This window comes from Anolis sagrei, chromosome Y, assembly GCF_037176765.1.
Source record: "Anolis sagrei isolate rAnoSag1 chromosome Y, rAnoSag1.mat, whole genome shotgun sequence".
Lineage (NCBI taxonomy): Eukaryota > Metazoa > Chordata > Lepidosauria > Squamata > Dactyloidae > Anolis > Anolis sagrei.
The window spans coordinates 63,463,059-63,479,132 of NC_090035.1; the positions used below are offsets into that span (position 1 = coordinate 63,463,059).

The 16,074-nt window shown below is 39.7% G+C and overlaps 1 protein-coding gene across 2 annotated transcripts in view; it reads left to right on the forward strand.

The window, feature by feature from the left end:
* The window catches only part of LOC132780618 (IgGFc-binding protein-like), a 92,979-nt gene that overhangs the window by 72,071 nt on the left and 4,834 nt on the right, over positions 1–16,074 (forward strand). For both annotated transcript variants that reach the window (XM_067462483.1, XM_067462484.1), the window contains 7 exons: positions 253–452; positions 2,008–2,143; positions 4,135–5,358; positions 9,192–9,811; positions 11,577–12,141; positions 13,221–13,819; positions 15,448–16,018. In XM_067462483.1, coding sequence (XP_067318584.1) covers positions 253–452; positions 2,008–2,143; positions 4,135–5,358; positions 9,192–9,811; positions 11,577–12,141; positions 13,221–13,819; positions 15,448–16,018 — 3,915 coding nt within the window. The remainder of the gene's footprint in view (positions 1–252; positions 453–2,007; positions 2,144–4,134; positions 5,359–9,191; positions 9,812–11,576; positions 12,142–13,220; positions 13,820–15,447; positions 16,019–16,074) is intronic.

Below are 16,074 nucleotides of genomic sequence, written 5' to 3' on the forward strand. Positions count from 1 at the left end.
GCCATTAAATTGAAGAGCTATTGAACAAAGCTCTCTCCATGATGAACTGATTCATGTCTGCTTTGTTTACATCATCTTTGGGGAAATCATTGGATAGTTCAGCTATATGGCATATATGAAAAACTTCCTTATATCTTGCCTGAACTGTCCACAATTTGATTTCATTGGATGATGGGGAAATCTAGCTGTTCTCCCTATTTCCCAGCCATCCTGAGAACCTTTTCATTTAATATATGTCTTCTTTGAATTTAGCTCTTAGCTGTCCCGTCAACAGTCACTATGAGGTTTGTGCTGACCTCTGCTCTACCAGTTGTGCTAAGATTGCCAACCCAAAAGGGTGTCCAGAGAGCTGCGCAGAAGGCTGCCAGTGCAATGATGGCTATTTCTTTGATGGTGTTGCCTGTGTTCCTGAGGAAAGCTGTGGGTGTTTCAAGAATGGACGATACTATAAGGTAAACCAACCTTTCAATTTTTATTTTCCCAGCTTCTTTTGGCTTGCTGTCGTTTTGGATCAGGTCGAGTATTTTTGAAGTGTTTATGCTTTCCTTAATACCATTCATTTTTATAGACTACCCTTGTGATCAGTTTCAGACTTTTTAAAAACTTCAGTTGAATTGTTGCCATGGTTTTTCCATTCTCTCCGGCTGCAATTCGGTTGATTGTTTTTGTGGTTTATGTTTTTTTACTGGTTTAATTTTGATGGTTTAATCAGTTTTTAATTTGAGTATTATGCAAATTTTAAAAATCTGTTGGCACGTTGAATCTTGAAGTAGTAAAAAGTCAGGATATTGATGATTTGGAGGAGGGGTAATGCTCTGTTTATACAACTTTTCATTCTTCTCACGCCATGGAAGAGAACATTCATGTGCATAGAGAGTGCTACTATCACTATCGACTAAATGTTGGGTAGAAAGCAAAGAGGCAATGTGACAGCCAAGTGAAAAGAGCTGATGTCAGTCTCAAGCCGGAGACAAGAGAGGATGACATCAGCTTTCTTCACTAAATGATAGAACTGTAACTTGCCTGGTTTTGCCTAGGCAACTCCTCTTTCTTTCCTCCCCAAATCAATAAAAGACCATGGATATACCTGCATGCAACTTCAGATTGTGCACGTATGTGTCACCAACAGGATTCTAGCCGTGAATTAGTGACCATTTAGCCATAGCATTTTGAATCTAGCTTTGTCTTGGGGGGGGGGGGGGGCTTTAGCACACCAGGTTAAAAACCACCAGCTGCAGTCAGTCTTGTCAATGCAAGGTTGACAGTTCAAAGCCCAGATCAGGGTGATCTTCTGGCCTTTAGCCCAGCTTCTGCCAACCTAGTGGTTCCAAAGCAAAATAAAAAAATAAAAAAGAAAGTGAGTAGATAAATAGGAACCACTTAAAAGTGGGGACGGTATTTTAAGGCACCCCTAAAATGAAAAATGCCAGAATATGCCAGATGATCCAACCAAAAAAGGAGGAAGTTTACAAATCTATGGCATGGAGATGGAGCGACAGCACCCCATCATGGCCAGAATCGAGCACACACCACCGAGATACCGAGTATGGGGAAAGCCTATATATACCTCCTTCTATGTACAATTGTCTTGTCTGTATAAAATGGCATTGAATGTTTTCCGTATATGTATGTTCTGTGATCTGTCTTGAGTCCCCTTCAGGGTCAGATGGGCGGAATATAAATACTGTAAATAAATAAATGAAATAATTTTCAGCCAAGCTTTGAGGGGGTTGGTACTAACTGTTCTAACATTTGAACAAGAATTTTCATGTAATTAATATGTTTTTCCGGACTAACCAATGCATTTTATTTTTGCATGTAGAATCTGCAATGAAATATTTATGTGAAGTTTCCCTGTTTGGCCATCCCTTCAGCTGTGTTCTTCTACCATCCATTTTTCTGTGCCCTTTGTTTTACAGTTTTCCTCATGCAAATAACTACTCACCATGCCATACTTACTATGCACAGCCTCATAATTCCAATTTCTTTATCATTATTTCCCATCAGCCTAATGAACAAGTTCTACTAAATGGGTGCCAGGAGCATTGCCATTGTACCCCTGGTCGGGGGGTGACCTGTGAGACACACAGTTGTGCCAGTGATGAAATCTGTGAGATCCGAGATGGCACAATGGCTTGCTTTGGTAAGGATATCCAAAGAGACATTCACATCAGTAGGCTGCCTAGAAGTATGTAAATTCTTCTTTGTCTTGTTTTATCATCTGACAACAACAGCAAACATTTTTCTCGTCTGAAACATGACCCTGGGCTATTTTGCAAGAGTACTAGCACTTGCATGAATTATTCCTTTTCCTTCATAACTTGCGACGCAGTGATTTCTATACTTGAGGTCTTTTTGTTAGTCTAAGGAAGATAGCCATAACCTGATAGCATGTTCATTCAGATAATTCAGTTAATTGTGTATCATATTAAAAGGTTGGCTTAGATTCTACACCATGGTTTATGTTTTGTAACTTTCAAAACCATAGCCATGGTGCAGAAATGCAGTGAAATCTTATGAACTGGTATGGACTCTAAGATCTGCTGGGGAGGCTCTCTTCTTGGTCTCGCTTCCATCTCAAATGTGATTGGTAGCGACGAGGGAGAGGGCCTTCTCAGTGGTGGCCTCCTCAGGGAACTTAGGCAAGCCCCCACACTACAGCACTTTTGGAAAGAGCTAACAACTTGGTTCTTTCTGCAGGCCTTTGATAATGTTTAAGATAGCCAGACTACTATCTTTAGCCAGTGAAGGCTAAATTGATTGTATGGATCTTTCAATTAACGACTGTTGCCATATTTTATTTATTTAATAGCTCTTGTTAATTTTATATGGCTGCTTTTGAATGTTTTCTTAGCTTTAATGTTGATATATTGCATTTTATTTGTTGTATAGCACTATTGTGTGCTTTGTAAGCTGCCCCGAGTCCCTATGGGAGATGATGGTGGTGTATAAAAAAAGTTGTTGTTGTTAGTTAATTAGTTAGTTAGTTAGTTAGTTGGGTTTGTTATTAGGCATACTATATAAAATCGAACTCTGAGCTAGCAGGTGTTGCTGGTAGTTGACGACTGGTAGCTGAAAGCTGATATCAACGCCAAGAGTGAATGTCTATCTCACTGCACTACCAGTCAAGGGCATCCTGATTTCGTGAAGAAGAACGAAATAAAACTGTTTATTGCTTTAGTTTCCTGTTGTCATAACAAGAAGGAATCTACTTAGAGAAGAAAGTGTTTGTTTTGTTCCAGTGGTGAGAGCAACTACTGTGAACTGTTTTGTAACTTTGTTATTCTTAGTGAATGAACTGTTTTAATTTCTACTTCAAAATCACAACTGACTCAAGTGCATTTTTGTTAGCCAGGACTTGAATTCAGGGCCACACTGCATAAGAAGAGGCTAGTATATTTTTAAAACAGTGGTTCCCAACCTTTTTTTGACCAGGGGGCAACTTTAGATTTTGGTCAACTTTAGATTCGGTTTGATTATTTGGGGTGCTGATTCAGAAAATTGAATTGGATAGACAACATCACGACTAGTTTCTGATACAAAACATATGCCATCCAGTAGTTGCATTCTGTTCACCCACAGAAAAAACGTATTTAATAACCCTCGGCTCTATAAGAGGGTTTTGCGAGACTAGTCACTCTCGTTGCAGTGGTGTAGTAACTGAGGCCACAGATCATATTTTAGTTCTTGCGGACCACTAGTGGTCCACAGACCACAGGTTGGGAACCACTGCTCTAAAAGGATATGTGCTCATAAGCTTCCGTACTCTGCTAGGCAGACTATATTGTTGAAGTAGTAACATTGTTCTGACATTATTTGCCACATATGCAAGCCTACTTACAAAGCTATATGTCTCATGATGAATTTCAGGCCTTTTATTTAGTGTCCTGAAATTCATTCAAATTGCTTCATTCTGAACGACCTACATTCAATCTAAGAGAAAAAGAGGGGGAAATGTTTAAAAGGAAGCCATATTCATGAATTTCCTAAAACAGACTACAGCTACAAATAAATAATAGCACAATCTTATGATCTGTCTTTCAAAAAATCCTCAGACATTGAGGTTGACTTGAAAGGTCACAACCGTTTTGAATCTTGAATTTTCACAATAACTCTTTCCTTCTTTTCCTTTAGGCTCTTGTGCATCGAGTTCTAAGGGAAAGGAATTTGTCACAGCATTCCTTCACAACTGGCAACCTGTACCAAACACTAGGTTTGTGTTGCTTATAACTGGACATCATCCTGCAACCTCAGTCACAGTAACCGTGAAAATTCCTGCTTATCACACAACTATTGAAGTTAACGAGGGACAGGTGGTGTCAGTGGAACTCCCTACCTCTGTAGAGATGATCGGAACAGACATCTTCGATGCAACTGTGCTGATACATTCTAACAAAGACATCTCCGTTTTCTCCCTCAGTTACAAGCCCTATTCTCCTGGCACCACTGTAGTGTATCCAGTCCAACAGCTTGGCACATTGCATTATATCATAACCCCACCAGGAACTGTATCAGAAACATTCAAGGAATTTGCTGTTGTAGCCCATCAGAACCCGACTAGAGTTGAGATTGATCTGACAGGACCTGTGACATTCAACGGAAAGGTCTATGGTGCAGGAACCAGACTTTCTGCTAACCTGGAAGCTTTGCAAACACTTCAGATCCAAAGTGCAGATGATTTATCTGGCACCAGAGTAGAATCCACAGAGCCTGTGGCTATCTTGAGTGGACACAGCTCTGCGGTGCAACACACAGTGTATGATCATGTTGTTGAACAGCTCTTGCCTGTTTCTAGTTGGAGAACCACCTTCATTGTCCCTCCATTGTCCTTGCAGAAAACATTTGACATTGTGTATGTGATTGCCTCCAAAGCCACTTTGATCAAATACCAATCTGGGACCAAAACTGATACCCGGAACGTGGAAGCAGGGGAGGTTGTCCAATTTCAAGTGCAGAGCCCTGAGCCATTATATCTTTCTGCTGATGCTGGAATCCAGGTTGTCTTTTTTTTCACAGGAGACACAAATGAAGGTCTGGCAATTGACCCATTCCTTATAAATTTCCCAGCCTTAACAAGCTACTGTAACTCATACTACATTGATGGAATGAGTCAGTTTGATAGTTATGCTGTCATCATAGCCAAAGCCTCAGAAATCAGTGGAATCAAATTAGGGAAGGAGCCCTTAGGAAACATCCAGTGGAGACCAGTCCCAGGAACAGAATATTCTTGGGCTGAATACAGTCTGAAAAAAGAGGATCAGGCTGTCACGATGGAGCATCCTAGCTCTCCTTTTGGGCTCTTCATCTTTGGAGGCTCACAAGTTGAAGGTTACGGCTCTGTGGCTCTCTGCTCTTGTGGTAAGTATTTTGAAAAGAACTCCTTACCTTAAGCAGCTAGAATGTGGGCCTGGCGAAGCCCTGTCAGCCTAAGCAGTTGGTGATAACTTTTAGTTTGTTGGTGTTAGATAGGAGAGCTGAGTTAATCTTTTGTGGTATTCAAGAGCTATAGAAATAGATAACAAGAATACAGATAGTGGGAATAGGACCTTGCTTGTTGTCTGTTTTTTTTGTCCCTGAGGAAGGCTAGGGAAAAGATTATTGGCTAGATTCCAGAAAGGGGGGATTTTGTTTGGAATTATTATCAGCGATTAATTTCCTGAGATAATCTCCTGTTTTGTTAACATCAAGATTTGAATCCAGAACCCATCTAAGAATTGTACATCAAACATAACCAGAAGCTTATGTACCAGTAACGTACGGAAACCAGTACGCATTTGTACCAGAAGAAGTTTAAGCCTGTTAAATAAACATTTTATTATTGTTAGTTCCTTATAACAACCTTAGTGTGAACATCATTGGGATTTAAACCCTCTGAAGAAAATAAACACTATTGTAACACAAAAGGGTGTTACTAAGTATCCTCTCCACATACAACTCAGCCTGAATACCAAACAAAAGGTGGCAGCGAAAACAATTGAAGAAACAGTTTCAAAACCTCCCAGTTCAGGCGTAATTCATATATATATCAAATTGCCTCTTCCCTGTTTTAGAAATCTCCCTGCATCTATATAATTTGGTTGGCAGCTTGTGGTATTAACTATATTAAAATTCCCTGCTAAATTCCTTATAATTAGTGGCAATCGGCTGGTATAGTTTCCCCAGATATTCCTTATAAAAGGTGGTACAACGGTTGCGATAGGTGCGATATCCTTTATAAATTGGGGAAGCAACATTGGGATTATTTTCATATCTTTCCCTGTCTGATAAATTCAAATTATTTAAAATCTTCTCTACTACTCTGCCTTCCTGCTATCCTTAAAAAATTGTTTTAATATGAGTCATGTATTTATTGTATTTTCATGGCTATCTATATTTCCTTGGGGCAAACTCTTTAAAGTAGCTTATGACAATATACTTTACTAAATAAAACCCATCAAATTACTTTGCTATAAAAAAGTTTCAAATAAATCATTTAACTATATAAGTTGTCTGAATTTGACAGATAGGATGGCACACAAGAAGAAAATTAAATGACTGAGTACTGGCCTTACGTATTCATCACACTAGAGAAAAAATCCACTTAAAACCCGGTTTCTGCCTCCTGCAGAATTCTGGGGTTTGTAGTTTAGTGAGGCTGTTAAAGGCTCCTCCCTAAACTCCAAACCCCAGAATTCTGCAGGAGGCAGAAACGGTGGATTTTTTCTGTAGTGTGATGAGGCCCTTAATTGAATCAATCACTTAAGTTCCTCCATATCCTGACCTAAAGTGTTTTAAAAATGTCTTCAGTGGATGGGCACCAAGAAACACACTGTATGTTCAATGTGTAGTCAAAGGCTTTCATGGCCGAAATCACAGGGTTGCTGTGAGTTTTCCAGGCCGTATGACCATCTTCCAGAAGCATTCTCTTCTGACGTTTCATCCACATCTATGACAGGCATCCCCAGAGGTTGAGAGGTCTGTTGGAAACTAGGCAAGTGAGGTTTATGTATCTGTGGAATGTTCAGAGTGGGAGGAAGGACTCTTGTCTGCCTGAAACAAGCGTGAATGTTGCAATTGGCCGGCTTGATTAGCATTGAATAGCCTTGCAGTTTCAAAGCCTGGCTGCTTCCTGCCTGGGGGAATGCTTTGTTGGGAGGTATTAACTGGCCCTGATTGTTTCTTGTCTGGGTTTCCCCTGTTTTCTGAGTGTTCCTCTTTATTTACTATCCTGATTTCAGAGTTTTTTTTAATAATGGTAGCCAGATATTGTTCATTTTCATCGTTTCCTCCTTTCTGTTTAAATTGTCCACATGCTTGTGGATTTCAATGGCTTCTCATCAGGAGAGAATGCTTCTGGAACATGGCTTGCAGCCTAGAAAACTCACATCAACACACTGTATGTTGCTTCAGGTGGAAAGCAAAGGCTATTTCACTCTTTCTCTCAGGTTCACTTGTATTCTATCACAATTTTAATGAGCATAATAACACAACAGGGAAGGAATTGTGTTAGAACCTTGCTAAGTGGAGAAGGTTCTAGATCTAGATTTGCATCCAAATCTTTCTTTCTCCATGTTCCCTTGTATTCTATTACATTTCTGTCCTATTCTGGTTCCTTCACCTCTATGTTGTCTCAAAGGCATCTGGTATTTAAAGACATGAAATCGAGTTCTTATTAGTTTATTTCAGATCAAAAATAGAAAGCCTTATTAAAAACGCCAGCTGCGCCCATATCTTGGGAGGTCGGACTTGGCCACGGTGATCCACGCTCTAGTTAGATCCTGAATAGATTACTGCAACACACTCTACATGGGGTTGCCTCTGAAGACTGCTCAGAAGCTCCAGCTAGTCCAATGCATGGCAGCTAGGTAGCTCACTGGAGCAGGGTAGAGGGAGCATACAACTCCCCTGTTACGCCAGCTCCACTGGCTGCCTATTAGCTTCCGAGCACAATCCAAAGTGCTGGCTTTAGCCTCTAAAGCAAACAATGCACAAATATCTATAGTATCATAGAAACAAGAATGTATGTATGTATATTTTATAAGACTCTCAAGAAAGTAAATAAATCAGGATTATATGCTCTCTAATAGAGTAAATTGTCTGAAACTTTATAGCATTTAACAGGAATGTTATCAGCACATTATAAGTAACATATAGATTATCTTGTCAACCTAGAGAAATAAACAGTAGAATAAGGATAATAAAGTCCATCCTTTCCTGGAGTCGGATTTCAGTGAAGGAATTCAAAAGTCTCTGTCTTTATCCTCAAAAGAATTCTTCTTTTGGCAACACAGTCTTAAGGAGTACTTTTTAATTATTCGAAACAAGGAGAACATACCGGGAGACCTTGTTGAAATTGTGTTACCTGAAATTGTGTTACCTAAGGAAGACTCTGTTGCCTAAAAAGTACTCCTTAAGACTGTGTTGCCAAAAGAAGAATTCTTTTGAGGATAAAGACAGAGACTTTTGAATTCCTTCACTGAAATCCAACTCCAGGAAAAGATGGACTTTATTACCCTTATTCTACTGTTTATTTCTCTATGTTGACAAGATAATCTATATGTTACTTATAATGTGCTGATAACATTCCTATTAAATGCTATAAGGTTTCAGACAATTTACTCTATTAGAGAGCATATAATCCTGTTTTAGCCTCTAAAGCCCTAAATGGTTCCAGTCCAGTTTACCTGTCCGAACTTATCTCCCTCTATAAACCACCAAAAACCTAAGATTGTCCAGGGAGGCCTTGCTCTGGGTCCCACCGCCATCGCAGTCGTGTTTGATGGGGATGAGAGACAGGGCCTTCTCACTGGTGGCCCCTCAGCTGTGGAACTCTCTCCCTAATGGGATCAGATCTGCCCCCTCCCTCCTGACCCACTGGAAGACACTCAAATTCTGCATGTGAGATCAAGCATTTGTAGAATAGATTGACTTGCTGGGAAAGACAATGTTTTTAATGGACTACAAGGGGAATGTCTAGGATGACGATTTGAACTGGCAACTGTTTTTATGTATATTTATAATTGTCTTAATTTGTGCTAACTGTATTTTATGCTATGTTTTATTTTTGTTGGCATTGAATGGTGCCAGTTGGTAGCCGTCCTAAGTCCCTCTTTGGAGGTTGGGAAAGATGGAATATAAATGTTACAAATAAATAAATAGAAAGCTTTCATATTAGAACTGTCCCAATGACTTTTGATTGTTGTTTTGCACAGATGCAATTCCTGTCCCAGCCCCCTTATCCTGCCCTGAGAACAGCCACTACGAGGCCTGTGGAACTGCTTGCCCTGCAACCTGTTCTGACCGCACGGCTCCCCTGACATGCGATGATACCTGTGTTCCCACCTGCCAATGTAACAAGGACTACATTCTTAGTGCTGGTGACTGTGTCCCAGTGGAGACCTGCAATTGCACTTATAAAGGTGCAACTTACAAGGCAAAGGAGGAGTTCTGGGATGATGAAGACTGTCATACTCTCTGCAAGTGTGACCCCACATTAGGCAAGGTTGTGTGTCAAGAAGATTCTTGCAAAGGCAACAAAAAGTGTGTGGTGGTCAATGGAGTCCGGGGCTGTCATGCTCTCAAGCATTATACCTGTATAGGAACTGGAGATCCTCACTACACCACCTTCGATGGGAAGAAATACGATTTCATGGGAACATGTATTTACCAGATGGTGGGGCTCTGCTCAAAAGATCCTACCCTCACCCCGTTTTTGGTCAGCGTGGAGAATAACAACCGAGGCAACAAAGCAGTGTCCTTCACTAAAGTGGTAACTCTGGAGGTATACAACATGACCATCAGTATGAGCCAAGAGTATCCAAACAAGATTCAGGTAGGTTTGCTAGAGAAATGATAAAGTGGTAAGATTTTAAAGAAGAAGCACTGCAAATCTTAAACCCTGGGAGATTTAGTGTTTTCACATAATAATAATAATAATAATAATAATAATCATCATCATCATCATCATCATCTTCATTTGTACCCTTCCACCATCTCCCCAAAGGGACTCGGAGCTGCTTACATACAAACAACAACACATGAGTATAAACACAATGACATAAGTACAGTCAACAGCACATAAACATCCCACGGATAAATTATAAAAATAAAAATATAAAATTATAAAATTCCTAAAACACAGTAGAATCTGCGGGTAAGCCGGCTATCTGTTGACCATGGATTACATAGGATCAAAGGCCTGCCTGAAGAGCCATGTTTTTATAATCGCCCAGAAGGCTTGAAGAGAGGGGGCTAATCTAATTTTTTTAGGGAAATCCGAGCTAAATTGGTAAAGTTCACAGTGGAGACTAGAAATGGTTTGGGATGATAGAAATCAGACATTTGTGATTGTTATCATGTCACTGCTACTATAATTTTAAAGAGCCATTATATGGAATAAGTTTTAATGTTTATATTGGAAAGTGCTTATTGTACTTTTAAAGGTTGCATATTATGTGATGTCATGGCCTATGGCTGGTACAATAAACAATTCATTCATTTATTGGGTTGTTGTAGGTTTTTCCGAGCTATATGGCCATGTTCTAGAGGCATTGTCTCCTGACGTTTTGCCTGCATCTATGGCAAGCATCCTCAGAGGTAGAGAGGTCTCACTAGACCAGACCTCACTACCTCTGAGGATGCTTGCCATAGGTGCAGGCGAAACGTCAGGAGAGAATGCCTCTAGAACATGGCCATATAGCCCGAAAAAACCTACAGCAACCCAGTGATTCCGGCCATGGAAGCCTTCGACAATACATTCATTTATTCATTCATAATTTCTTTAGGGAGGGTATTGCACAGCCAGGGAGCCACCACCAAGAAGGCCCTCTCTCTCGTCCCAACCAAGCATACTTGAGACAATGGTGGGACCAAGAGAAGGGCCTCTCTAGCAGATCTTAATGCCCACACCGATTATTAGTATTATTATTAAACTTTATTTGTACCCCGCTAGCATCTCCTGAAGGACTCGATGCAGCTTACAAAGGCCAAGGCCTCAACACACAATACAACAATACAAAACCTAAGGCAAATTAAAAACAATGAAAGCAATCTAAACAACAAACAATGAACAATACACTAAGACACAAAAACTGTGCCGGGCCAGAGTAATGGGTACAGGAATTAACCGATTCATAGAAGGAGAAGCAGTCTCAAAGATAGGTTTGACCCAAAGCGTATTGTTGGACATTGTTGGACAATATTGCATGAAAAAGGCAGCAGACACAAATTTGCAATCTAAAAAATCTGATAAATGAAACAGAAATTGCCCTTGAGATTAATGCAGATTTGTGGCTTTTACACAAATCCAAAGGAGAGTCAATAGCATAGCAGAGGGGCATGGAATATAAGAAGTCATTAAAATTCAATGGAATTATTATATTTTATATTTTTACTAATGGATGTGCAAATTTGTTTTTGCTCTAAGTCCCTGTCCTTAGGCATTGCCATTTAATTTCTTCATATCATCTCTTGCTTGGGCTAGCAGAATCTTAACCAATAACTACAAAACTATGCATTAGTCAGACCTTTCATGCACTAATGATAATAGGTTGGATCCTTGTGTTTACCCCTCTTGATGTCTTCCATGTGTTTTCCAGGTCAATGGAGTCTTTGTGGACCTGCCATTCTTCTATAAGAACAAATTGAAGGTTTATGCCAGTGGAGTCCATGGCTTCATCAGAACCGACTTTGATCTGAGAGTCAGCTTTGATTGGTATAGTTATGCCAGAGTCATCCTTCCCAGTACTTACATCAATGCTGTTTGTGGACTCTGTGGCAATGCCAATCAGGATCCCAGTGATGACTTTGCCATGAGGAATGGAACACAAACAAATGAAGAAATCCAATTTGCAGATAGCTGGAAGCTAAAGGATATCCCAGGATGCTCAGCAGGCTATACCAGTGATCATCCTGCATGCAGTACAGCGGAGAAAGAGACCTACAAGGGCGACCATTATTGTGGAATACTCATCAAAAGGGATGGCCCTTTCAGACAGTGTCATAAAGCCATTGACCCAACAACTTACTTTGATGATTGTGTCTTTGATACCTGTGCATATAGAGGCCACTATGAAACGCTCTGTAAAGCCATCACTTCCTATGTGACTGCATGCCAAAATCAGGGAATCTTGATTGGGGAGTGGAGATCACCTTCCTTCTGTAGTAAGTATTGCCTCCAAGTTCTAAACTGTACTAAGTAGATTGACTGGGCTAAAGAAAGCACTGTTTAAAGACAGAAAATAAACATGGGATATTTTAAAGCTGAAACCCTATTGTCGATTAAATTATGATATTAGATTAATTAGAGTGCATAACCTATAGACCAAATATTTGGATTGCAACTTTCATAATCCCTTACCAGTATCCCTGTTTTCTGCAGTTTCTTGAAGCTGGTGTGCAACATATTTAGCGAAACCACTTTATATTAGAATACTTAAATTTTACAGGGTTTATATCTTAATATATTATAATGTAAGTTTTCAGAATATGTTTTGGATTGTGTCATGAGTCCAGAGTACAGTTTTCTGGATGTTCACTTAGGTTCAGTAGATTTAGTTTCTATTGGGTATAATTGCACCCTAAGCCTGAAATGCTGTCCCACTTTCCTGGAAGTAACCTTATTGGATTCAATGCAATTATTTTTGAGGATGAATGTATGGGATTATATTGAGTTGCAATAGATCTCTGAGGTTGTGAGATCTGGGAGTCTATACTACCATAAGTATAAGCTGAGTTTTTCAACCCTTTTTAAGGGTGAAAAAGCCTCCCTCGGCTTATACTCGAGTCAATGTTATTTATTACTGTACTCTGTTATTACTATTATTATTATTATTATTATTATTATTATTATTATTATTATTATTTTAATTAAATGTATTATTTTACTCTATTTATTATTATTACATTCACATTATTTACTCTATTATTATTTTTATTACATTTATTATTTTACTTTATTTATTAGTGTTATTATTACATTTCTATTATTTTACTCTATTATTATTGGAAGGATAAATAAGCACATTTACATTGAAGAAGGTTAGAATAATGGTATAATCAGAGTCTTATCTCAAATTACAATTTTATGTAAATATTCAAAAACATTTAACCTACTAGGGAATCTTACTGTATATGATATCCCCAACAGAAATATTATATATTCATCTTTGTATTTTCTGGTGCTTATATTCCAAGCATCAGTAAAAAAAATAAATCTTTTTTTCTTTACCCCTCTCTTCCAGGCCTTTCTTGCCCTCTTCATTCCCACTATGAACTCTGTGGAAGTGGCTGCCCTACCACATGCCAGAGTCTCTCCAATCCAAAATCATGTGATATTCCATGTACTGAAGGATGCTTTTGTGACCCAGGATTCCTCTTAAGTGGGAGCCAATGTGTTTCTCAAGCTAAGTGTGGATGTTTACATGAAGGCCAGTATTACAAGCAAGGAGAAACGTTCTTCCCCAGCAGAAGTTCCTGTGAAAATAAGTGTCGTTGCAATGACAATGGAGCAATCATGTGCGAAGACTTCTCCTGTGGAGCTGGGGAAGAGTGTAGGACAGAAAATGGCATCCAAGGCTGCTATCCCACTGCATATGGCACCATGAAAGTCTTTGATGATCCTCATTTTATTTCTTTTGATGGGAGAGGTTTTGATTTCCATGGCTCCTGCACATACATCTTAGCTCAAGTTTGCAACAAGAATCCTCGACTAATGGATTTCTCTGTGTTGGTGGAGAATGAGAAACTTGATGACAGACCTTTAATTCTGATAAAAACTGTCGTAATCTCAGTACATGGATATAGGGTAGTCCTTCAGAGGGGTATACAATGGGAAACAGTGGTAAGTGACTTTAATGCTAAGGCAGTAGACTACTTCATGCAACACTGTCATGAAATGTATTTATTTATTAAGAGAATTTCTATCCCGTCCTTCTCACCTCCGAGGAGAGACTCAGGACGGCTACCAACAGGCACCATTCGATGCCAAACAATATACAACATAAAATACATTTAACCTAGATTAAAAACAGTTATAAATACATAAAAACAATTGACCATTTCTTGTCATCCTCCGAATAATCCATAGCCATCAGTTCAATAGTCCATTAAAGCCATCTTCAATCCATTGCCATCCACAAAAACAGTCGGTTAAAACCATTTATTGTGCAAATGCTTGATCCCTTAACCAAGATTTTAGCTTTTTCCAGAAGGTCATGAGGGAGGGGGCAGATCTCATCCCATTAGGGAGGGCGTTCCACAGCTGAGGGGCCACCACCCAGAAGGCCCTGCCTCTCATTCCCACCAACTGTGATTGTGATGGTGGTGGGACCAAGAGCAGGGTCTCTCCAAACAATCTTAAGGTCCTTGGGAATTTGTAGAGGGAGATATGTTCAGACAGGTAAGCTGGACCAGAGCCGTTCATGAAAGAGACATCAAACTACTGATAGGAAGCAGAACTGCACTCTTTTTTTTCCAAAATAATTTTTATTGGTAAATGGCATCAACAACCTTAAACAAGCACATCTTGGACAAACAAATGATTAAAATAACCTAGACATACCTATGATACTGGTTCTTGGTACAGTGAAAGTAGGTGAACATCGTAAAAAGAACAGTAGGAATGTAAGAGTGTATGGGAAGGAAAAAAGAGAAAAAAGAGGGAAAAAGTAAAGAGACCAGCATCAATACAAATGTACATTTATACGTTTTCCCTTATCACTGCACTCTTGACCTTCCTTTTTACTCGACACATTCAGAACAATGCTTGCACCTACTGAGGATGAGGACCTTATCACATGGAGGTCCAGAAGCCTGGAGACAGCAGGGGATAGCATGGGAAACTGTGGGGCGATGCCAGCTTCATCCCCTTTTGGGTCGTGGGGTGCTATCCCATGCCATTTCCGTGCTGTCCCCTGCTTGCTTGTGTGTTGTCCCTGGCTTCTTCAATGAGGACACAGGTACACATCTGACTCCTCGCTAGTCAGAAATGCTCCTACTGCTGATGAGATCTGTTGCTTTGATATGCTGGAGAACACATCAAAAGATGTTGGGCAATATGGAAAATATTTAGATTTGCACAAAACACAATTACAATTTAGTGCAAAGCCAAAGAAAATTTGATTTTTTTTACAAAAAGAAATCCAAAATGCAAAACTGCAAGAAACATTTATAATCTCACAAAACTAGGGAAAACTCTTTGAAATGTTTCATTCTTATATGTAAGAAAAAAGTGAAGGTTAGATACCTGAAGTAGGTACCCTGTAGATGCTAGCACTTGGTCAAGTAGAATGCACAACACTGGCAAGTCGAAAGCTCAATTCAACTTCTTGTATAGTGTCCTTTTTACAAAATTAATGGATGGAGGAGATCAATCTATGTATCACTAGTACTAACATGTATATAAGTATACTGTTCCATGTTGTTTTCCCCAAGTCTAAGGCCTAGCTTTGTTCTCTGTCATTTCTACAGTTAGATGGAAAATCCTACACTCTGCCAGTGAACAAAGGAAATGGAAAACTCTGGATCACTCAGGAGGGGAATAACATCATTGTCCAATCCTCCTTTGGCCTCACAGTCCTCTATGACACTTCTTCTTTTGTCCATGTGTCTGTCCCTAACAACTACCAGGGACACATGTGTGGCTTGGGAGGCAACTTCAATGGAGACAAGAGGGATGATTTCATGCTACCCAATGGAGTAGTCACTGAAAATATGGAAGAGTTTGGGGCCTCCTGGAAGGTCCCTGTGGATGGCGCCATTTGCTCTGATGGCTGTGGGGAGAGATGCCCCACCTGTTCAGCAGCCAAGACTGAACCATACAAGGCTGAGACCTCCTGTGGAATGATCCTATCCAAATCAGGCCCATTCAGAGATTGTCACTCTTTGGTGAGACCTACTGAGTACTATGCACACTGCCTCTATGCTATGTGTGCAACTGATGGGACACAAGAATCTCTCTGTCGGAGTCTTCAGGCCTATGTGACTGAATGCCAAGCATCAGGAGCCAAGATTACAGCTTGGAGAACAACCTTTTTCTGCCGTAAGTTCAGAATATGGAAATACATTTTTCCTCACAGTTAATCATAAAGATTACAA